The 24,539-nt window shown below is 40.3% G+C and overlaps 1 protein-coding gene across 1 annotated transcript; it reads left to right on the top strand.

Annotated features, from left to right (window-relative positions):
• The first annotated feature begins 5,000 nt into the window (after nt 1-5,000).
• Nucleotides 5,001-22,988, top strand: thbs4b (thrombospondin 4b). The gene is made up of 22 exons (XM_044012764.1): nt 5,001-5,288; nt 9,066-9,263; nt 10,437-10,687; nt 11,304-11,406; nt 11,526-11,608; nt 11,723-11,774; nt 11,870-12,021; nt 12,869-13,006; nt 13,975-14,052; nt 14,144-14,296; nt 14,386-14,490; nt 14,573-14,680; nt 16,158-16,317; nt 17,490-17,608; nt 17,678-17,730; nt 18,322-18,515; nt 19,425-19,603; nt 20,599-20,647; nt 20,753-20,949; nt 21,076-21,248; nt 21,796-21,935; nt 22,304-22,988. Exons 1-22 carry the CDS (start codon nt 5,216-5,218, stop codon nt 22,360-22,362), a joined length of 2,817 nt encoding a protein of 938 aa, XP_043868699.1. The 5' UTR covers nt 5,001-5,215; the 3' UTR covers nt 22,363-22,988.
• Nucleotides 22,989-24,539: the final 1,551 nt, after the last annotated feature.

Here is a 24,539-nt window from a genome sequence, read left to right as displayed (position 1 = left end):
GCATTATCTCCCTGCTCCTATAGTGCTAGACAGGATATAAAGAGTAGAGTTTCAAAGGGTTTGAACGTAACAAAGGAATTCACTGGAGCTGGCATGATGTCAGTGCCACAGCATACAAACAAGGTCACCGTCTCAAGTAACTTCACTTCACCACATGTGGCCCACTTCCCCTCATGAACGAGGAATAGTAGGTTATAATTTCACATAACCAAATGACGCACTCTCGCCGAAAAATCAGTCGCATAATTGTGTGCGGCTCACCCAGCCAAGCACGCGCGAAGGTGGGGATCTTTTCTGTTTGCTCCCTATGAGCTTTATGCATAATAAAGAGATTGCTCGTTAATATTTTACATTTGCTTCAATAAATACGGAATTAATCTTTCTCCTCTGATGCGATTTTGACATTCACTGAGTAGAATCAACGCCGTGCCAGAAACTTTCTGAGGCAGAGATGTGTGCATTTTTCATATTCTGTCACTCTTCAGAAAACAGGAGCAATTTCAACAATGAGGTCTCATATCTGACAAGTATGGAGGTGAGGCGGAGTGAAAACAAGTCCCGCTCGTGTGTGTGTGTGTGTGTGTGTGTGGACAAGAATGTTGAGGGTTTTCTCCTTGTCATGTACCCAAACACATGCATGTGTTTCCGCGGTGCCAGATTACACACCGGGAAAAGGCTTGAATTGCTTCCATGTGCCTTCTTCTCTCCTCCTCCCCTCCTCTCCTCCTCTCCTCCGTCGGCTCTCTATAGTCAGTCTTGCTCGCTGTTAGAGCAGCACAGATCTGGACAGAATGACACAGCTCTCATAGTCACACTGTGTGCTGTTTCCCACTGTATGTTGGACCTTTCAAGCCCAGACGTGCTTGCTCTCAATGTGCCAGAAGTATGAAGGATTAATGGCAGCACCTGGAATAAGACTCAGTGGAGCACAATGCAGCACTGTTCAAACTCTAGTCACCACCGCGTGGGTGTGTTTTTTTTTTGCCCTCGCGTTATGAGGCAATCGTTCGATTCATGTTTTTGCCACCGAGAATCCTTCAAGAACAAATTGTACACATGACAAAGAAAGGATGTTGTAGTCGCAGTTTAGATGAGTGGAGACCACCAAAAAAAAAAACATGTTGTTTAGTTGGTCATGTTTGTGAGTTAAACTTTTAAACAGGCTTATATTTGCCAGTAGAGTTGCGGGACGTTTTTTAGATTAACGAGATAAAATAAGCGCAGTGGTTAAAATGCAGTTGCATTGGAGGCAGATTTATTCCCAACAAGATCATTTGCTCTCTCATCATCCTCCTCTTCCTCACATATACTTCAGTGCATGAGATAAGGTGACTGTAATGATTATTATTACATCTATTACATACTGTATTATTCAAATTTTGCTTGTTATTTGTTTCATTTTCTACGCACTCAGCTCCACTCCGATCACACACCCCGGTAAGAACACTATTTCTGATTTTCCTTCAAGTACCAACAGAGGAAGCTCCCGTACCACTGGTGGTACACGTACCATAGTTTGAGAACCACGGCGAAATCTGGCATGATGACGGCACTAGACTTGAAGTTATTAGTTCATTCTTAGGGGATTAGTAAACCCACAGTCGGCACATTTTTTAATGATTTTAAAAACTGATTGAACACTATAATAGTGATAGAGTAACAACACATGCATTTACACTGATCCCCTATAAGCCTCTGTTACTCTCTTATTGGCCACCAGGATGGGGATTTTGTGGAGAAACGATGACTACACAAACTACACAAAAGGACGGCATTATCCTCCTTAACAATGAAGAGAAGCGCGTGCATGCAGTAGCTACCACCAACTCTGCTGCGTCCTTTATGACAGCGACAGAACAGGAATTGCCGCAGAAATTAAAGTTTTAATACAGTGAAGGGCAGCCAAATTGAGCGTTATCTATAGTTAACAAGAACAAAAACTAGTGCTTTAAGGATTATCCATCCTCTGCAGATCATTTTAAAGGCATTCCCTGCCAGTAATTGTTTAGACTTTTGGACCTCACCGCCTCCTAAGACAACCTGCTAAAGCGGCTGGAGAAAAAAATACAAGGAATGAGTTCAAAGGTCAGAAAATGTGAAAGGTTACAGTGAGGGTGTTAGTGTGAAAAACAGAAAGTGATGATTTACACCTCGCTGTCTGCACTATGACATGAGTAGGTGTGAGTGTGAAATGTATTAAGATGGAGTGAGCTGGTGTGAGTGAGTTGCAGGAGCAGCTGTGTTGCAGGGGCCCTTTTTTTTTCAGTCGCCTTGAATAATACTGAGAAATTTAAGTGAGACTCAGCCCACATTGCTGTTGTTTTTTTTTTTTTCAATCTCCCATCACAGTAAAGCTATTCTGAGAATATGCTCTTACGCATTTATCATCAGTCTTTTAGGGTAATAGCTGTGTTTTTCCAAGAGGGGCATTCAGGTTTGTGTTACCTTGTCCACAACGGAGGCAGTTTTGATTGATTTCACAGAGAGATATGGAAGTAATTCAGTCAAGTAAATTGGAGTGAAGAAATATAGCCAAGGCTTTACCTGTTTCCTGTAATTTCCCACTGGATGGATTTTCAGAAAAATCCTTCTTTTTATACACAACCAAGACAGTTACACATTCACTCTGCTAAAAATGAAACCTGAACCTGGTTTGATCTCAAGGCATCATTTTAAATACATAAGATGTTTTCTATTTTAACACAAATTGAATTTTCTGATTCAATTTAGATCTATAATATTTCATGTATGATTTGTTTTCATGCTCTCCACGCCGCCGTCGCTCCACAGCTTTATCCACCATGACATACCCGTTTTGGTATTTGAGTTTGCCGTCTAAATATGCGGCAGGATGTGTATTCATTTATTAGGCGTCTGTCTGGGGTTCAGAGTAACAGTCTGTCTAATAGCAAAAAAATTCAGGCAGTTTATTATTGGTTTTGGAGTCGGGTCTCTCCACCATATTTTGAAAGATGCTGCAGATTTAATGAGGTGTTGGATCACAATCCTCTCTGACTTGCTGACTGGCTGCTGTTATGTAACCTCCATCAGGTAAGATGGTGCAGCACTTGAAAGACATTGCATCCCACAGTGTAATGAGCGCTCGAGGATGCGGCGGCGCATATTTTTTTAAAAAAAGTCTCTGTTCATTCCTTAAACATGAGGGAACTGATGGAGATCATTTTATGACTGAATGGCTTGTGAAGAGCAGCCTTATGTGGTTATTTTCTTGAATATAGTCAGTAACTGTATTTACTTACAGTCATTATTTCCCATTACGCCAGAAAAAAAATCACATGCATGAGGAAAAATGAGAGATTTGTGTAAATGTAGACGCTAACATGGTTTAGAAGGGTCAGAAAAGGTTGATTGATTGACTGACACAGTCAATAAAGTCCTTAAATAAACCACACACACATCGTGCCACTGTGCTCAATAAATGATCTTACAGTAATCCACTGTGATTATGATGAATATTAAATACCACTTTTTAGTTGAAGAAAAAGGATTCACAATAAAAAGCCAACGTGCTTTGTCGCTGGGGGTGGATTTAATCAGAACAAGTATAAATAAATAACATCTTTTTCCATTTTTTTTTTTTCTTCCTTTGGTTACAATAAAATAGTTTTTCACTCTTAAGGGACTGCAGGCTTCCTTTTATGTTTATTTAATCTTTCTTGTTTTTGGCCAGTGTCTTATTTTCATTCTGAGCTCACAGATTTTAAAGAGCACTATGATTCCCGGCACAAACTGTCTTTCTGTGCAGCGCCAGCCACGTTTTCAGGTACATTGGCAAGATACTACAGTCGTTGTTATTCTGGTCACGGCAGTGATGTCTGATGATGTCATCTTCCAGCTAAATGTATGAAGACATACAAGATTAATAGGGTCTCAGGATTCGGTCATATCAGTATGGTGAATAAAAATAGTCTGGAGATGGTGTCAGACACTTCTGTGGTTTGGTTTTTATCTCAGAGCCAGCTGCTGCGTTCACTGTCTGACTTCATCGACCGCACCGTGATGTGACTCAGCCCAGGTTCTCCAGTGGGCTGATGTGGTCTTCTGCCACAGCTGCCGACCATGCACAGAAGGTCTTTGGGGATCGCTGCGATCCAGAACCCTAACCGCCTGTAAAAACTGATTCCGAAAACCAATCAGATGGCAGATAAAACTGTTGGAGTCCATATCAGTTCACAACAAATGGAAGGAGCTGGTGTGCAGACTAACCACATGGAACCACCTGTGGTAGCTGTGTGGAAACTATGACTCATTTGTTGCTTTTTTGGCCCATTTGCTTCTTTTTTTTTTACCTTTTTTTTCTTAAAGTTTACTCATCTATATCGATTGTGTACTGTTTTCTGCTCAGTGGATACTCATCCACAGGAAAAAGGCTCAATTGGCTTAGAAAAAAAGGATGCAACAGGTCATGAAAAAGAGTTAAACAAACATCATTAAGACCTGAACAACCTCATGTATGGCAAATGTGCAAGTCTCATGGAGCCAGACATGCTGACGACCTGGAGGCCGTCCGAGACAGCAGCCCGTGTGAAGCTTTGCTGGCTGGTAAAGGCAGCTTGTTAAGGCGCAGGCTCATTTCCTGACTTTGCTGGAGGAAGGATGTAAGGGCATATGGGAAAGGTGTCACTTCTGATGCCTGGAAGGAAAGTGCACACATCTCCAAGTGTCTCAGACAGTGTGAAAAAGTCTTGTAGCTGGAGGTGAGCAAGACACTTTCAGAAATTCACCCCTGGCAAAGAATTTAAGAGTCTAAAAATGATTCCTGTTTGGGTGGAAACATGATTTTTGAAGCCCAAAATGAGAGTCCACACTGGATTAGGAGTCGCTCATGTACACTACATTTGTGTTGAAGCCTGTGGGAATTGGCAGCAGTCAGTAGCCAATGCAACAGAGTTTCTCCTGGTCACTCCTTCCCTGCATGGGGCCATCTGAGGAAGGTTTTAAAAGCAGGTTCTGGCCCTGATGCTCCTCCCTCAGTAAGACTCCTACAATCCTCTCTACACATTCACACTCTAATTCAGACACATTCACAAACCTGAACATGACAGTCGAGCCCTGACTCCTGATTCAAAAAAGACGCAAAGACACAAACGCACCACTCACAGCAGACGCAGACATACGGGAAACTGCCACTGTGTCAACTGCAGAGAAGTCACTGGAAAGAAACTGCTGATCTGGGAGCAGTTGAAGGGACAAAATGTGGACAGCCATAATTCTGGCCTTGCAGCTGTTCTTAAAACTGTGCTTACATGTGGATGGCCAGGCTTTAGGTAAGTGTTGTTTGAGATGCTTTCATTTCATTTCATTTTTTCAATTATCAATTATTTAAATGTAATGATTAAGTTTTGACTGTTGATATCTGATGGCAATGCCAGCAGAGGGGGGAAAAAAGAGAAAACAATGCTTTTTTTTAATATTCTTCTGGTTTTACACAAACACACACACACACACAGGAAATATGTCTGATTTCATTTGAATCCTGTCTCTGATGCAATACTCCATTTTCATTGTCTGTCAAAAAAAAAAGATTTAATAGCAGCACCACTGTCTATTTTACCACAGTACGTATGAGTCCAATGCATAATGGATAAAACAGACTCTGTGAAAGAGAATACGATATGCAGACCAGAAAAACACAAAGTACAAGCCGTGACGAGTGATAGTCACTGAGGTCCAAATAAAATGCTATAATGTTCCTGAGAGCCAAAAATGTTTGTTTGTGAGAGGGAGTGCAGGGAAAATAAGAAACAAAAGTAGTAAGTGGATTCTGGAATTCTACCATCATTCCACTGAAAGAGAAGTCACGCTGCTTTTCACATGTATCCAACTGAATCTGCCCAAATACTCCAGCTCAGGAGGTTCGGCTTTCTGGTTTGTATTAATTCAATTCAAGGTCCAAGCTTGGTCGCACATGGGAATAATCAGAGATGATCTGGGTGCAATATTAAACTTCAAGTCACACACATACACGGTCTGTCTCACTCTCTCCTTTTCTCCCTTTTCTCTCTCTCACTCTCTGACTCACAATCACACATATATTTGTTCAAGGTCACACACAAACTGGAGCTGACTTGTAGAAATATTATATGTGTTCACAGTTTATCAGCTGCTTTCTTACCCCCATCGTTGATTGATGACATGCCTTTCATGCACCAATTAATCCCTACAATCTTTTGGCAATAGCTACCTGATGTTTCATATAAAGCCAGCCAAGATTAATGATGTTCATCATCCATCATTTTGTCTGCAAATGACTTGGTCTCCGCATGACTGGTGTTTAAAATGAGCGCGATTTTAAGACTTTAAAGCAACTAGGATTTATATTTTCATGGTAACAACATGACAAAGCGATCACTCGATGACTCCAGAGAGAATTATCACCTCAATCCACAGCTCTCTTGGGCTTTCTATTGAGTTTTATCTCATTGTTAAGCTGCACTCTCGCAGCTCCCATGCTGTTGTTGATCAGCTGCAGCAGGCAGCTGCTGTTTCCACTGGGGCAAGAAAAAAAAACACAGTGTGCATGACCTGCTCAGCACTAAATGGTTAACATGCTGTATCTGGTGAGCATAGTGGAGCAATTAGCCGCTATAAAGCCAGACATTTCCTCTCAATTACTGACGACAACAAAAAAGTTCTTATCGTGAGAACCCCAAAAAGCAGAACTCTAATAAAATGCAACGGAGAGCACAAAATCATTGGAATGAAACAGTATGACATGAAATGAAATAAAATGGGTTCCGCTTCCCATTGGCTTGGTTTCTTTAAGGCTATTTTGAAAACATGACCTCACTGATGATGTCATCCCTGCATTGCCAGTAATGGTTGACATAATATCTCAAACCGGAATCTACAATAAATCCAAGCTTTCCACACACTAACCCTCAACTGTGAAGCGTTTGCTAAGTAATAGGATGAAAATGCCAACCATTTGCACACTTTAGAGACATTTATAACCGTAACAGATTTATATTCCGGTGTTAAGGAGAGGGCAAGACTGGATTACTTTATGGCTTCCAGCAGAGTTAGTTTTATGAAGCTTGAAATCGGAGGTTAATCAGGGGGTGAAATGAGGCCCTCACTCGAGATCTGTAGTGTAGGACAGCCATGACCACAAAGCCCTCTGTCTAGAAGACTTTAAACTGCTAATGTGACAACAAAAACTAATGATGGTCTTTTAAAATACATGTCAGCATGTTAGTCTGACTGAAAATTGTATTTATCGAAATCAGACTAACATACCCAAAATAGTGTAATCAGGAGCCAAATAGAGCCGGAGAGAGGGAAATCTGGGCTTCTCTGCTCAAGCTGCTGCCCCCGTGACCCGACCTCAGATAAGCGGTACAAAATGGATGGATAGACACAAAATGGCACTCAACATGTTAACAATGAACCAACCCCCAGCTAAAGTAAACCGGGAATCATCTAATACTAACATATTTCCACAGAGAATAACGTGGACACACTTCATTCAATAAATCTCTAACCCACTATAGGGCTTGTATATTGGGACAAGGACTGCAGGTGTAGTTGAGCTACAGTGTGCATGGAAACATATTGACTGAATTTACAGTGGTGGGTAGTAACATGAGGGGCAAGGACACATCAATATAGTGACTGGAGGAAACACTAACCTTCTCATTAGTGGACACTTTGCTGTGTCTCCTGAGTGAATGTCGCAGTAAACGCTTAGTTTACAAGTAATTGAGTCGAGGTGTCGAGTGCACATGTAGCCCGTGCTGTTCCCTCCATGCCATCCATGCCAAATACATGGAAAGTACATACAGAGGTCAACAACTGTGATTGGTCTGGTCAGCTTCATGTTTGTGTCTCTCCGAGACATAGCCGGACAAAGAGACAAAGCCCATGCATGCTTATTTGGCCTCAATCAGGTCATCAAGTAAGCGTAGTATACTATTTATTTGCTCCTCCTCCTCCTCCACGATCTGCTCAGTTTTCATCACGCTGTTTAAACTTGTCATGTGACGTCTGGAATGATTGCAGCGCGGTACGGATTGGCTTCACCAGCTCACACAAACAGACGCTCACACAGGCTACAGCGCGGGAGGGAACCAGGCTTAACCCTCAAACTGTGAAAAGTGCAATGTGTTCCATTTGTTCTTGTGTCGTTTTCCTCGCTTTTGGATTCAAGTCAGCAAGATGGAGGCATAAGTCGCCGTTAGTTAAAAAACGAATCCATCTCTTTCTGCTTTCCTCACAAGGTGGTAGCTGTCGTGAATAAAAGATAAAAGGTTCAGCTCAGCTTCAGTTTTTGGTGAAAGTGACCGTGTCAGCTGTTATTTTCACTGGCATTTTATTACACTTAAAAATATCTAAATATGTCATGCTAAAACTTGCTGAAAGAATAGAGATGAAAGAAAAAACAAGAGATCTCATCTGAGCATGCTGCTTTGCAACGTTGGCTGACGAAAGCCAATATGTGGGAGCATTTGGGAGCAATTCCGTTCCCTTGTGACAAGAGGACCTTGCAAACTGCTTTTAGGCTACTTGTGTATGCATGCTGTGTGCAGATGGGGGACCAGATATTCTCTGCACATCCTCTCACGGTCTGCCCATCTCCAGAGTTTCTATATTAAAAGGAAGTCTTCAAACATAAGCTTAACTGTAGAGGGTCTCTTTGGTATTTTACTCCAGCTGAGTAGCCAGTGGTAGGAATGTCTCTATTCCACCCGTACCCCCAGAACAATGAGAGCTCATACATATTGTTTCCACTCAAACAGGGCCAGGCTTACAACAAAAAGCAGAAATACCATTCTTTAGAGAGAGGAAAAAAAGAAGTCTGAGAAGAAAGTTTACATTTAGAAATCCACCTCATTGTGATTTTCTAGGACGGACTCTTCCTGCCAAGTTTGTTCTGACTGACTGCCACAGCAACAAGCACTAGATCAACATCATCCCCTTGTTGACTCAGGATGTGTTTACTTTACGCTGGATTGCTGTGCAGCTACAGGTTGTAAATATTCATATCTCATCATCCATTACTCCCATGCTTGATAGCTTGTCTTCTTTCCCGTCCCTCTCAACAGTCTATGATCTGCTCACCTCACCTGACTGCCTGCCAGACCTGCTGCAGGGGGGTCTGGTTGAGCAAGGGGTGAATGAGGCCTTCATACTGGCCTCCTTCAAGATGCAGCCCAAGTCTGGAACCACTGTGTTTGGCCTGTTCAACCCGAGGGACAACAGCAAGTACTTTGAGTTCACCGTGATGGGGAAGCTCAACAGAGGTGAGAGAGACTGAGAGAACACATTTAAAACATGCACTGATCTCTAAAATCGTGAGGTCATTGACCATTGAACCTATTTTTCTGCTCATACTTCTCCTTTGTGATCACGCATAATAGAACATATTGTATCATGGAAACTCAAAAGGTGTTTATCTATTAAAAACATGGTGGTCCGAATCTCCTCCATAGAGAAGATCCACCATTTGGTGTAAATATAAAGGTCTCATTGTGGGGTAATGAAAACAACAATTCATACAGACATGTGCTTGTGATTATTTTTATTCCATTTCTGGAAAATGGAAACAATTTTGCTTCGATCTGGACACTGGACCTTTAAAAACTATTTCTGTAATTAGCACCATCACTTACAGTAATCTCACAAATAAAAATAATGGCGCTTTTCCACTACACAGTTGCAGCACGACTCGGCCCGGGATGGCTTGACGCTACTTGTTTTTTTGGGGGGGGGTTTTCCATTAGTGATAGTATCTGGTACTTTTTTTAGTATCTGCTCTGGCGATGTTCCAAACGAGCTGAGGCGATACTAAAATGTGACTGCCGGCCACTGGAAGAGTCATGAATTCGAGATCTGACGAGACAAGACTCAAACGGAACAATGCCAAATTGTAGATCAGTTAAAAAGACTGAAATCCTGGAAAACATGCGTTAATTCAGCAAGGAAATGTCTAAAATCTCAAGATTTAACAGTGGAGTGTGGTGTATTTAGCAACTTTGCTGCCAAAAGCTGGCAATCGTGAGCCGCGTCACAACCTCTTCTGTCATATTTCAGTTCAGTGACTGTGTCAGACAGCGTCTGCTCTCTGGTCATGGCAGTTTCATGCAGCCGTGCTGTGATGACTCCGCCCACGTTGAGGAGGAACTATAGTAAATAGTAGAAGTCGAGCTGAGCCGAGTCATTCTGGAACTTTTTTATCTGAACTATTCAATTTTAAATAAATTGACATTCAACCTTGTGGTTGCTTATAAGTTAAAATACCTAAGATGGTTTAAAAAATTACAATTAATAATTGGTATGTTAGCATTGTCGTAAATGAACACAGTGACTAAGTGCTTAACCTTAATTTAAATGTATTACAATCTTTCTTCTTCTTCTTCTTCTTGTCTGTTCTTTGCTCTCACTGCCTCCACATTCTCTGCTCTGTCTCCTCATAGCCGTGTTGCGCTATCTACGCACTGACAAGAGGATGAGCTCGGTAACCTTCAACAACCTGGTGCTGGCAGACGGTCAAAAACACAGGCTGTTGTTCCACCTGAGAGGGCTGCAGCAGCAGGGGCCAGGAGGGGTGGAGCTGCATCTGGACTGCAGGCTGGTGGAGACCGTCAGGGATCTACCTGCTGCCTTCCAGGGTTTGCCCCCAGGCTATGGTATGGTGGAACTAAAGACCATGCAAGCCAGAGACCAGGTGAGCCATCACACTGTGACACATTTCAAGGAGGTTAAACTAAGCAACAAAAGTTCATCTGCTGCCTTTAAAACACAAGTCATCATTTCTACTAGCAGTTTGAAGTTGGGTATTTTTAAACCTGTAGTTCATAGTAATATTCTATTCTAAATTAGTTCACACAATGCTGATTAGAGCAGAGTTTTGTTTTTGATGAGGCTGGCAGTGACAAAAGTTACACACTGGAGCTTTAAGTCAAGTTTATTTTTACTTACTATTAATTGCAAGCATGTGACTTGCCTTAAAAATATAAAAATATAATATTATTTGACCAAGGCCAATGTTAATCTTTGATTCCTCTGTTCCTGAGTTCTCTGCTTGCTTTTTAATGGGTGAGGATGATAATCATCACTGTTAGCAGCCATTCATTCCTTTTCCCTTTTTACTTCATGTCTTACAGACATGATTTTGAAAACCTAATAGCTTGTTTTTTAATGTCCAAATATTTTCTCGAGAAGTGGAGATTCACATTGCTCAATGGGGGAATGATTTTTGCAATATTTGCAGACAATATTGAGTTAGTGTGCAGATCTGGAGATGTCTTAGTTGTTCATATTGACTTATTCTATTCCAACAGGAGAGCTTAGACGAGCTGAAGCTGGTGGTTGGAGACACCTTTGAGAACGTTGCTTCATTACAAGACTGTCATTTCCAACAGAGAGACTCTGTTCAAACTCTGGGTAAGATTCCCTCTGTGAAAGTAAACAACCACAGTGCGGGTGGAAAAAAAAAATTGTAAATGACACGAGAGGCAGCTCCTCTGCTTCAGTCAAACAAATTAACAGTCCCTTTCTCTTAGGCGTCAACACGAAGCAGCTGTCAAATCAAATGCTGGAGTTAACGAAGGTGATAAATGAGCTGAAAGATGTCCTCATTCAGCAGGTGAATACCTCTAACAGTCCCACTGAGGCCACTCAGTCCCTGCTCCATCACCCCTGACCTCCTTGACAGCTCGCCTGATGGCATATAAACATGTTTATGTTTGAACTTTTGTAGGTGAAGGAGACCTCATTTCTCAGAAACACCATCTCAGAGTGTCAGGCCTGCGGTAAGATCGTCTCCATTAAGACCCGAGTCTCTCACCAGTAAATTATGATGCTTATGCCTTTTTTTTTTAATAATTTTCTTATGTTGGGTTTAAAGGCTTAGGTGGAACTGAGGTGGTGAAGCCAAGGTGTGTCCCAGGCGTCTGCTTCCGTGACGATATGTGTTTGGAGACAGCAGATGGTGTTGAGTGCAGACCCTGTCCTGATGGTTACACCGGGGACGGTTTCAACTGTGATGATGTAGACGAGGTAACGCTCAGTGTGTGTTTCCTAATCCAACTGGAAAAATCTGTTTCAACCCCCATGAGGGAAGTTTCTGCCCGAGGCTGTTGCTTTTTTGGACGACATTTTCACACGTAAAAATGTTGTCAGGGGAACCAGAAAACTGGGCCTTCAACTGCGTTTATTTTAAATGAAAATATTTTTTTAGACTTCTTATAAAATCAGAAAGGTGACGAGACCTGAGATGGGAGAGAGGGTGAAATAAGATTCATCACATGGATTTCACCCGGGAATGCTGTGCTCGCATGATATGCGTCGACATGCTGCCCCCATTTTAAACGGTCTTGCTGTGGGCATCACAACGAGCCTCAGAATGATGGTCCGGTGAGGTTTTCCCTCCACATGGATGTCTAGAACTTCAAATGACTCAAATAGATTCAGAACTGAGCCTGTCCAGGTCTCAGGGGGACTGTGATGCAGTTCACAAACAAAGACAAAGAACATGACAGTGGGATGATGGCACACAGGATCCAACCACACTGTACAGACTTGACGTCTGGGGTTTGGGGATCTATGCTGCAGGTAAAGGTAAAAGTTTGGTGGTAATGTTGTAAAAGGTTAAAGGAATTACTGCAGATTAGCGGCCTCGCAGAGAGAGAAGTACAAGTGTGTGCATGTGTTTGCTTGAGTGTGTCCTTTCACGTTTGCTCTGACCTATTTAGGTAAGGAATGGACCCCTTAGCATTTTCTTTTTCTTTTTTTTTTTTTGCATGAGCAAAAGTGTCATCAAACGCTGAAAGCCTTGGGGTAGCAGCCCTGGGGCAACCGCGTTCATTTTGCAGCTTCAACAGTGCTCATATCCTCCATCCCACAGTGCCAGTTTAACCCCTGCTTTCCCGGAGTGAAGTGTGTGAACACTGCCCCGGGCTACCGCTGTGAGGCCTGTCCGCTGGGCTACACCGGTCTGCCAATAGAGGGTGTGGGAGTCTTGTTTGCTCAGACCAACAAACAGGTAAAAGAAGGGTTCAAATATGAGGGGAAAATGATGCATACAAACTACAGCATATTTCAAAGATACCATGAAATATCATTGTGTAAGCGAACGTAATTGCAATGTGGATTCAATGATGCTCAAATTAGGAAGTATTTGTATAACTTAAATTAAATTTACTTATGTTCAGCTATCAGTGCACCAAGATAAAAACGACCTAGATTGTGGGAGTTGTAAACCAGGTTTATACCAGGGCAAATATGCACTTTTTGTTTAATATATTACTTAGTAAGAGGGGGCAAATGTGGAAATTCACAAAAGCTTTTTCCTTTCAGCTGCTTAATGTGAAAGCAGTCTTCAAATGTTGAACACTGCACCTAAATTATTCTGTCTAACAAAGATCAAACATTCAAATGAAGGGTAAATTAGTAAACATATTTTAAAACATAGTGTAGATAGAGCAAGGCCTGACAGTGTGTAATAGTCAGCTGTAAAAATAAATAATTCATGACTAAATATCTGCAGATATTAAATGCCTTATATTTGGTGCCGCATGTGTCGGCATCAATGTTACCAAAAAATGATGCCTTGTTAGAAGAAAGTACACGACCATCAAACCAGAGCTAATGAAAAAATGTGAAAGAAACCTCATGAAAATGTAAAAGTGGATTATAAAATAAAATGATCCCTTAATAACTCCGTTTAAAGTAACTGCAAAGTAGACATGGGGGCTGTAATATGAAGCCTAATTAATTATTATGGACCAGGTAGTTGAAAAGTACAATGTCAATTAGGTTTTGCTACCTCTTAAATGCAACTTTATAACACCCCATATGTACAAAGTACTTTAGTGTAGCCAAATACAAAAGAGCCCCATCAGGGGTGCATTTAATTATTCCAACCCTGACATATGGAGACAATAAAGGAGGTAAACTGTCATGAATACAAACCTTTACACAGTTATATTGTACTCATATTCCACAATTCAGGTCTGCGACGACATTGACGAATGCAAACGACCCAACAATGGAGGCTGCACTGCAAACTCAATCTGCCACAACTCCATGGTAAGAGTTCTGCGAGACTCAGACATAACATTCATTTCTTTTGTGTGACTTTTTCCTAACTCTGACATGGCTTGTCCTGACTCCCGCACAGGGCTCCTATCACTGTGGCACCTGTAAGACAGGTTTCACAGGAGATCAGGTGAAAGGCTGTAAGCCGGAGATGAGCTGTGGCAACAGCCTGACCAACCCCTGTGATGCCAATGCCCAGTGTCATATGGAAAGAGATGGGTCAATCTCATGTCAGGTATAGGGCTTTCATACACTTACACACCTCAATAAGCTGCATACTCTATAAAACCATACACTGGATGTCTGTTTCATTTGTCTTGTCAGTGTGGAATTGGCTGGGCAGGTAACGGGTACCTGTGTGGGAAGGATACTGACATTGATGGATACCCAGATGACAAACTCAAATGCAAGGAAGCAAGCTGCAAAAAGGTAAAGTACTGTTGTCAGCCAGTTTTTGTTTTTTTTCATGATAGATGGGCCTTCCTCTTCATTTTTTATACTCTCCTCACAGGACAATTGCATTTACGTTCCTAACTCTGGTCAAGAGGATGCTGACAGGGACAGCTATGGAGATGCCTGTGATGATGATGCAGATGGTGATGGTATTCCAAATGAACAGGTCAGTGGCGATGTTTGAACAAATATACGTCAGCAGATTGGAGCTGTATGCTTCCATGGGAGTGGCATCAATATGCTCCCTATTTCTCTACTTCATTTATAAAGCACTTTTCAAAACAACATTCCAAAGAGCTTTAAGTGCCCGTCCACACAGAAAGGGGGTGAACACGTATACTTTTTTTGTCGGAGAGGCTTTCCATCCACACAGAGACACGAATACACTACTTGAGGAAAACAATGACGTCATGCTCCCCAGCTCTCTCTTGCACTTTCTTTCTTTGTCAGTAACTAAAGTCAGTCTGAAAAGACACTAGATATCACTAGAACACGCCCTGTCTTTACAGATTTCACACACATGAATCGTAAAAAAATAAAGAGAGGAGAAAACAAAACCTATTTTTACTTGAATAAACAAAACAGATCAGTGATTTTTCCTCACACAGACTTGAAGTAGATGTTTATGCTGTAAAATAGTCAACTGTCATATCTGTTTTTAGCTTGGATGTACCTAAAGGCACATGCTTTACACATGCTCAACTCATTCTGTCCCTACCTCACTCTCTATCACTTTCTCGTCCCCCATTTTTCCTTTCACCCCAACCGGCCGAGGCAGATGGCCGCACATGTATGAGTCTAGTTCTGTCAGAGAATTGTTTTCCTCTCCACTGATGCCTAGAGTGCTTGCTCAGTGTGTGAACTGTTGGGTTTCTCTGCTCTCTATCATGTTGTCAAGGTTTTTGCCTGATTACATACAGTGCCTTGGGATAATGTATGTTGGGATTCGGCGCGATACAAATAAAACTGAATTCACTTCAATTAAATTAATTTAAATTAAAAAAAAATCTATCTATTAGACAAGCAAAAGACAATACAGGTAAGTAAATAAACAAATCCACATACAAGTCTAACAATTCTGACATCCTTGATTAAGGTTAAAGGGCAAGTTGAACTGTTACTGTTCAACAGTCTAATAGCTTCTTGTTCAAACTCAAAATTATTCCTGTTTGCTTTGTATCTACATACATATATATATATGTATATATGTGTATGTATATATATATAGACAGACAGACAGACAGAAGACTTTATACATATATATAAAGTATATATATATATATATATATATATATGAGAGAGAGAGAGAGAGAGAGAGAGAGATGTACATATAGGCAGTTTAAAGTTCATTTCAGATGATAACAGCTGAAACTCTTCATAAAAACATGACTGGGATCGTCAACAATCATTATGCCTCGATCAGATTAAAGATGCATGAGAGATGTTTGGCCAATCATTTTAGAGCAAAGATTAACAAAACCCTGCAGCCAATTCTTGTCCTTTTGACAGAGTTATTGAAACCAAATGAATCAGTATACTTTCAAAAAAAAAGAAAGAAGAGGAAAACAATTGTATATTCTATGGTCATTGGGTTAGGGTTAGGGTCATTTCATTAATGAAGTGTGTGTCTCTGTCTGTCTCAGGACAACTGCTGGTTAAAGCCCAACTTGGACCAGAGGAATAGTGATAAGGACAGTCACGGCGACGCCTGTGACAACTGTCGTATTGTGGACAACCCTGACCAGAGGGACACTGACAGCGACGGCAAAGGGGACGCCTGTGATGATGATATGGATGGAGATGGTACGGCAAAGAAATTTACATGACTAATACTGATACTGCTCTTGTTATATAAGCAGCATCGCAGGAGGCACTCACTGTTACAACTTATTACTCAGGTCTCTCCATGCATAGAGATTTTGGATGTTTTGCATGTGTCTTTAAAAACTATGTTGTATGCATTAATCACTGTCTAGTAGTGTGGGTGCTTTTATATGTCAGCTGTCAGACATGAGAAGCAGCAAAAAAGAAAAAAAAAAAGTAAAATCCAATCGCAGTCCAGCCTCACAGCGAACATGAGCTTTGATCAGTCACCAGCATGATTACACCTCACAAAATCCTCACAGGGGAGAAGATAGTTTTTCCTCCACCCCATCCCCACTGCTTGACCTTTAATGCTCCTCCCTGCCATGAACAAAAATCCCCCCCCCACACACACACAAGCTGCTGTTCACCTCCATAGGAAATGCAACAGTGCAACCTAGTGGTGAAACTAAAAACAACATTGTGGACACATAATATCTAAAATTGTCCATATTGGTCACTGATCAAATTTAAATACACTCATGGACAGGTCAGTGTGGATTTATCAAGTACTTGACTAGGAATTCACTTCATTCAGAATACTCTTTTATATTTTATATTCATTTCATTTTATTTATTAATTGTTAACATTTGATGCACTCTACCAGATTATGACTGAGATCATAGCTACTTCACTTCTGCAGTCCATTGGCGGGTGAAATCAACACAAAAACAACAAAAAAACTATGGTACACAACAAATAAGCCACATCACCTGTGATTCACCTGTGTTTTCATCATCCATAAAATGCCAACACCCTGAAAAAATACCACAATGTCTTCAACTTCAGTTAAATATCAAATAGGTAAAAAAAACAAAAACCAATGTGAAGCTGAATTTAGAAAAAATGGCTTGAATTGGGCTTTTGATTATTAAAGAATTATTAATAGTCTCTTGAGCCACCTATTGTTTATTTAAAATGTTGCTGCACTAAACACAACAGAGAGAATCCAATTCTAGAATAACAAACAGTTTGTATTCTGCTGCAGTAAATAATCTGCACTTTAATGTAATTGTATACATGACAGTAATCTTAATTTACGGCTGCAAACGAGGAACAGAAGTGGCCTGACTGCTAAATGACAATAACTGTGCTGTGACTGGTGATGCAGGCCTGAAAAACTTCCTGGACAACTGCCAGCGTGTCAAGAACAGAGACCAGCTGGACCGAGATGGAGACGGAGTGGGAGACGCATGCGACAGCTGCCCTGACATCCCCAACCCTAACCAGGTCAGTCAGAGCCAGATGGATGGATGGATGGTCTATGTTATCTAAGTTAACTCTGTGCTCTTGTTTCAGTCTGATATAGATAACGACCTGGTCGGAGACTCCTGCGACACAAACCAGGACAGGTAAAAATACTGTCATTATGATTTTAGACGTATTTTAAAATAATTGTATCATCATGAACAGAAAGAGCCAAATGTTGCCAGTTTGTCAGAATGTATTGGAAGTTCGGTTTATCAGTTTAATCTGCAATCCAGGGTTTTGAAAAGACATTTATCCTCTTTTGAGAGTCTCTCTTAATTTTTGCCCAGCATTTTATTTTATTTTATTTTAATTTTATTTTATTACAGCACTATCTCAGTGAAGACTGAGTAGGGACATCTTTATTTTCTGCTTGGTTTGATTTGATTTATTTTATTATTAGCAGGATCAGCCAAATGTGGCTGTTAACCCTTAGGCTTATTTTCCATCTTTTTATGTGTTGTTGAGTCAAAATTAGGATTTATTCTATGTCGCATTTTTAGTAGTGATATTAAAGTAGCAATAATTGTGCAGAAGTCACAAAATAGAGACTTTTTCAGTCCATTTTGGTTAAGGGATAAAATAAAATCACAGTTATTGATATTATCAAATTGCTACAGTCACAATCTCCACTACATTACTGCTAGTACTACAACCTTTATTTACATCATTTAATTATGTCTCTTCCCCTGCAGTGATGGTGACGGTCACCAGGATACCAAGGACAATTGCCCGTTCGTGATCAATAGCTCCCAGCTGGATACAGACAAAGACGGGCTGGGTGACGAGTGTGATGATGACGACGACAACGATGGAATCCCTGACATTATTCTACCTGGGCCGGACAACTGTCGGCTGGTGCCAAACCCCGACCAGATTGACGACAACGGTGAGTCTCAGCACGATCACACACACACGTCAGAAAGGAAAGTCATTAATACTCGAGATAATATTGCAATAATTCCATGTTATTCTCAGAGTAACAACCAAGTTATGGCTTGGTCTAAAACTCAAATGACCTGGGGGCCACGGAGTGTCTAGTCTGGTCAGCAAGGGGCCGAAAAAAAAGGCCCAACTTTTGGGGAAAAAAATAACAATATTTGTGGTAGCATTTCACAGAATGCTTTATTTTGTCTTTCAATTTATTTTATTCACCTTTTACATGTTTTTTTACGTCTTTATCTACTCTGTATTTTATTTATTACTCTGTACAGCACTTTGGTCCACTGTGGTTGTTTTAAAGTGCTTTTAATCTATTAATTAAAAAAAGAAGAAGAAGTAAATGAAGAAATGACTCATGAAATACCTCGACATGAAAGAGTTTAAGAACCAAAATTGTTAAATACCATATTATAATGTCAAAATCCATCCTCCCTCATGTCCCACACACGTCCGATAGTTGTTCCATGCTATCACATTGTCATGTGAAATCACTGTGCTGTGATTTGTGAGTGACCACACGATCACAGCAGGACAGAGACCAGAACAAGTTTCAGTACAAGTCTACGAAAATGGAACAAACGGAACACACAGTGAAACCTTCTGTCAAACACACAGCTTTAACCTCAGAGATATAGTGTCTGAACTTCAGAGGAATATTTGGGGTGTTTTAGAGGCACTGCAGTCAATTTAAGTTCATTTAAGTTCAGTCTACTTTTTTTGGTGAAGGCCGTCTAAAATAGATTGATACTGACAATGTGAGAAAAGGGATGTTCTTGTAGCTTGATCATAAAACAATGACGTTTCATCTCTTTTGCTTTTTGAGTGACAGTTCTAATAATCCCGTCTTGTCTCATAGACGATGGTGTTGGAGATGTGTGCGAGTCGGACTTTGACCAGGACAAAGTGATTGACAGGATTGACAACTGTCCCGAGAATGCTGAGGTCACCCTGACTGACTTCAGAGCCTATCAGACGGTGGTGCTGGACCCCGAGGGTGACGCGCAAATCGACCCCAACTGGGTTGTTTTAAACCAGGTGAGATGTTGGTGAAACCGAGTAGAAGTCAGTAAGAATATCATCTGTAAGAGTCAGAACCTGCATCTAGGACAGGGGTCTGCAACCTGAGGCTCTAGAGTTAAGAGTAATAGAGGGATGTTTGTTTTATTGAAATATTTTCTTTCAAAGTGGACACGTCTTATTTAGAGATCAAGGACATAGGATGTGTCACAGTCTGTCTATGAAGTCATGAAAGAAGGGCATATTTGTCCTTTTTCTGTGCATCTTTGCATCCATATACTACACACACACAAATACAGCTTTTCTCAAAGATCTACAAAGTTCTGTGGTTTATTTTTCTTTTTGTAGTCATAAATACAACAAACTACAGTTATTTTAAAGATCTCATATCTACATACTGTATATAGATATAGATTCTCATATCTACATATATATGTCTATATTCTCATATCTACATATATATACATATATGTATATATATACATATATATACATATATATGTATATATATATACATATATATATATATATATATATATATATATATATATATATATATATATATATATATATATATATATATACACATATAGGGTTCTTTGGATTCCAGAGGTTGCAGATCCCTGATCTAGGAACTTATGTGACAACACCAACTGACAATAACACTGGCGTCCACTCATATGTATTATGCATTATCATCTATTTTCCTTAAATGGGAACATCATTTACACAGTTGACGTCATCTTCAGATGAAGAGGACCCGAAACGAGCGATTGAGACCATTTACTCCTCAGGAAAATGTTTACTGATATTATAAATCAAGTGAGACAAAGGCTCATTTTACCATTGACTCTCATTCAAATGGTCGCCCCCTGGTGGCTATTCATTATATTCCATGTCAGCCATTAAACTGTAAGCCTACATCCAATTGTCTCTATGTATATATAGATTTGTAATAGATTTCAACAAATAAAGGCATTCATGTGCAAGCTTTCTCCATCTTACGCACTCAGGGAATGGAAATTGTTCAGACCATGAACAGTGATCCAGGACTTGCTGTTGGTAATATGTCTTTCTGTTCTCTCTTCAGTCAAATATCAGTCATTCAATAATCACATATCTCAGCCTGAAGACACACACCATGCTAATGACACCGTCTCTCATCAGGTTACACTGCTTTCAGTGGAGTGGACTTCGAGGGGACGTTTCACGTGAACACAGTGACTGACGACGACTATGCCGGCTTCATCTTTGGCTACCAGGATTCATCCTCCTTCTATGTGGTGATGTGGAAGCAGACTGAACAGACTTACTGGCAGGCGACACCTTTCAGAGCTGTGGCTGAGCCCGGCATCCAGCTTAAGGTGAACGCACACGCCACAGATGTCACAAAAGCCCAGCTGCAGATTCAAACTTGTTCATATTTGTATTAATACTTCCCTAATTTCTCCTGCCTGTGCCGCCTCCCCACACCTCTGTCTGTTCACCAGGCTGTGAAATCCACATCAGGCCCCGGCGAGCACTTAAGAAATGCACTGTGGCACACGGGAGACACCAATGACCAGGTGCGTCTGCTGTGGAAGGACCCGAGAAATGTCGGCTGGAAAGACAAGGTGTCCTACCGCTGGTACCTGCAACACCGCCCACAGGTCGGATATATCAGGTAAGACAAAAACACTCTCATATCTGTCTGTGTTTAATTAAACTACAACAGTGGATTAACTTCATTTAGCACAAGTCTAGAAATAGAAGAACATGGCTCTGTTCAAAGATGTCATTGACAGTAATGACACAAAGACTGAGGACACATGTCTCATATATCCTCCACCCAAGGAGGTTGTGTCTTGTAGTAGCAATAATTGTGCAGAAGTCACAAAATAGACGATAAAAACAAGTCAAGTCAACTTTGTGAACTTCGAACGGTGACGTATTTCCAAATTTCACAAATTCAATCCGAGCTTTTTGCTCAGGTGTGTTTATACAGTTGGTGAAAATGAAAAAAAAGAATATGAGATGCTCTATATTGCACATTCTTATGGCCTCTGTATCCTGTACTGTACGTTTTAACATAGAAAAGCAGCCAAAAGGCTCTGTGTTCTAAGGGTTAACCTCATTCTTTATGCTAAGATTAACAGTTCACATTTGTCACACATGGAGAGTTATTTGAATTTTGAATAATAAGTATAATGCCCCCTTGTCCCCCTATTTAGAGCACGGTTTTACGAGGGAACTGAGCTGGTTGCAGACTCTGGAGTGACGATTGACACGACCATGCGAGGAGGACGACTGGGCGTGTTCTGTTTCTCTCAGGAGAACATCATCTGGTCCAATTTGAAATACCGCTGCAATGGTAAGGACTCGCTTCATCAAAAACATTGAGCCATTTACGTTTTTTTGTCACTCAAAAAACAAAGCACACATGTTATCTTGCTGATCTCAAGCCATGAACGTCCACTCTTTGGTGATGCTTTCATACTTCATGTAGCACCGTCATGCTCAAGCTTTTGGCCAAATAGAAATATTACACTACACATTATAGCATGTGTCATATGACAGCATGTTTATATGGTACACTATGGTCAATAATGCAGAACATACACATGAACATACACAGGCATGGCTCAGTGTGTCTCACATAAACAAGACTGCAGCTGTTTGCCCTCACCTGCTTTGAGATAGCGAGCGTGTCTCATGAAAACTGACTTCTCATTTTCACAGACACCATCCCTGAGGATTTCCAGGAGTTCACCACTCAGCACGGCACTGACACACACTAAAGGCAAGAGAAAAATATGACACCAGCTCTCCAAAGAATGCTTGTTTGTGTGTGTGCGTGTGTGTGTGTGTGTGTGTGTGTGTGTGTGTGTCTGATGTGTAAGTTTCTGTGCATATGACCACAATCTTTGTACTGTATGTGTTTATTATCGTGTCTGTTTCCTTCTTCCATATTTTGACTGCCTGTTCCATTGTCTCTTGAAGACTACGGCTAAGCTTTTAATGCTAAATAATGTAAGTTATTATTAATCTTACTAACGTTTTCATCTAGTTTAGCAAAAGAGGTCCCAAGATTAAGTAGACAGGTTTGAAATAAAGGAAGCCTTATCATAAAAAAATACTTTTCTACTCAAAGGTTACTTCAGAGCAGATTCATACAAGTGCTTCTTATATACAGATCATACTGGTTGTATTGTGTTTCACTAGTACGTGATTGACACGTGCTGTGGAAAGGATGAACAACATAGGTTTGTTTGTAACTCAGATTCCGCGTGGTGTCTCGTCTTTCTAACGATTAACTTAAAGCTCAGTGTATCCTCGTTTTCTCCCGATCATTTTGTCCTCAATGTCTTGATCATTTTGTTTCTGTAGAGTCATGAACCTGATCAAAATAAAGGGCTGTTTAATATTTGGAATTTCATGTGATATAATCAGGATTTAAATGTACCTGTTTTTATATATTTTACATTTGCATAACCCGCTGTTTAATACAGAGGTTTCAAACTTGTGGCCTGGGGGCCAAATTTGGCCCTCCGTTTGGTATCATTTGGCCCGCCACTTAATGACAAGTTATAATGAAGTATTTTTGGATGTCTTTTTAAATTTACAGATCCATTGTGCAACATAAATGTGAACTTTTTATCGATCCTTTCCAAAATAAACGCTTTTATTTTGAAATACTGTTAAATATTGAAAGAAATTATTATTATTGCAATATTATGATGGAATATTGTGGTATAATATAATATAACAGATGTTTTCCACTTTCATGGCCCCCTCCTGACCTGACTGGACATTCAGTGGCCCCAGGGTCATTTGAGTTTGAGACCCCGGCTCTAATATAAGAAATGGTTTGCACGCATGCATGCGAGAGAAGAATAATTCATACATATGCATGAACATTAACATTCATAACAATCCTCAAAGTCCTTGTGAAATTGGGACACCAGCCCAAGAAACAAATGCCGCTATTTTGCTAAAGCCAGAAATCCTCTCCCCCACTGGAGCATTATTTTTTCTTTGATTAACCGCTGAGAGAAAAGAAGAAGAGAAGGAGCTTTGGACTTTGCTCCAGGCAGGGGTTCTACAAAAAGAGAATAACATAGGGAAGCGAAGCCTGCGTCATACAGAGTCCTACAAATAAAGTCTGTACATGGTTCCACTAACTTGGCTCTGGTCGATAAGATGAGTGATGTGTCCTCAGCTCAGAGGTGAGAAAAACTTTCATCAAATTAGAGTTACATGATTCTGACTGTGAGGTCTTGTTTTTTTGGTGAGACAAAAAAAATCTAAATTAAATGTTTGCACAATATCTGCCCACTTGACATTAGGTCTACCTGTGTTTAAGTTGAAAATATTAAATAATTATTAAATACAACGCATACGGAAGAGGATCAGGGCCAAATGTAAAAAACAATAAATGACTTCTAAGAATAAAGTCAGAATTATTTATTATGATGACTTTATTCTCTAAATTCTGGCTTTTTCATTATTATGGAGGAAATCTCATACTAACACCATCGTATTTCTACTGCAATTTCAAGCTTAGTAATAGTGTGATAATAAGCAGATAATATTACGGTAATTTCCAGAGAGATATCCAAGTAATAGCTTAGTAATGAGAGTTATCATGGGTGTAAGACCTTCACATTAAAATGTGTGGGAATCAGAATTGGAAATGATCATATTATAATGTTGAAATTCATCCCACCTTATGTCTCTCACACTTTATTTTTAAATCTCATTATCAAGCTAGCACTAAGTGATTACATATCACTTCCCAGTTATTACATTATATTACTTAAAAACACACTATGTCCATGTTGTCACAGTAATGTATAGTGTTACTAATGAAAGTAAGGCTGGGATATATCAAAATATGATTTGTATAAATGCATGAGCATGTTCTCCAACATCACGTAAAAACAAACAATGGTACAACATTGGTGACAACAGAATC

This window comes from Solea senegalensis, linkage group LG21, assembly GCF_019176455.1.
Source record: "Solea senegalensis isolate Sse05_10M linkage group LG21, IFAPA_SoseM_1, whole genome shotgun sequence".
Lineage (NCBI taxonomy): Eukaryota > Metazoa > Chordata > Actinopteri > Pleuronectiformes > Soleidae > Solea > Solea senegalensis.
The sequence above is the reverse complement of the archived record's forward strand: the minus strand, read 5'-3'. Positions and strand labels throughout refer to the sequence as shown.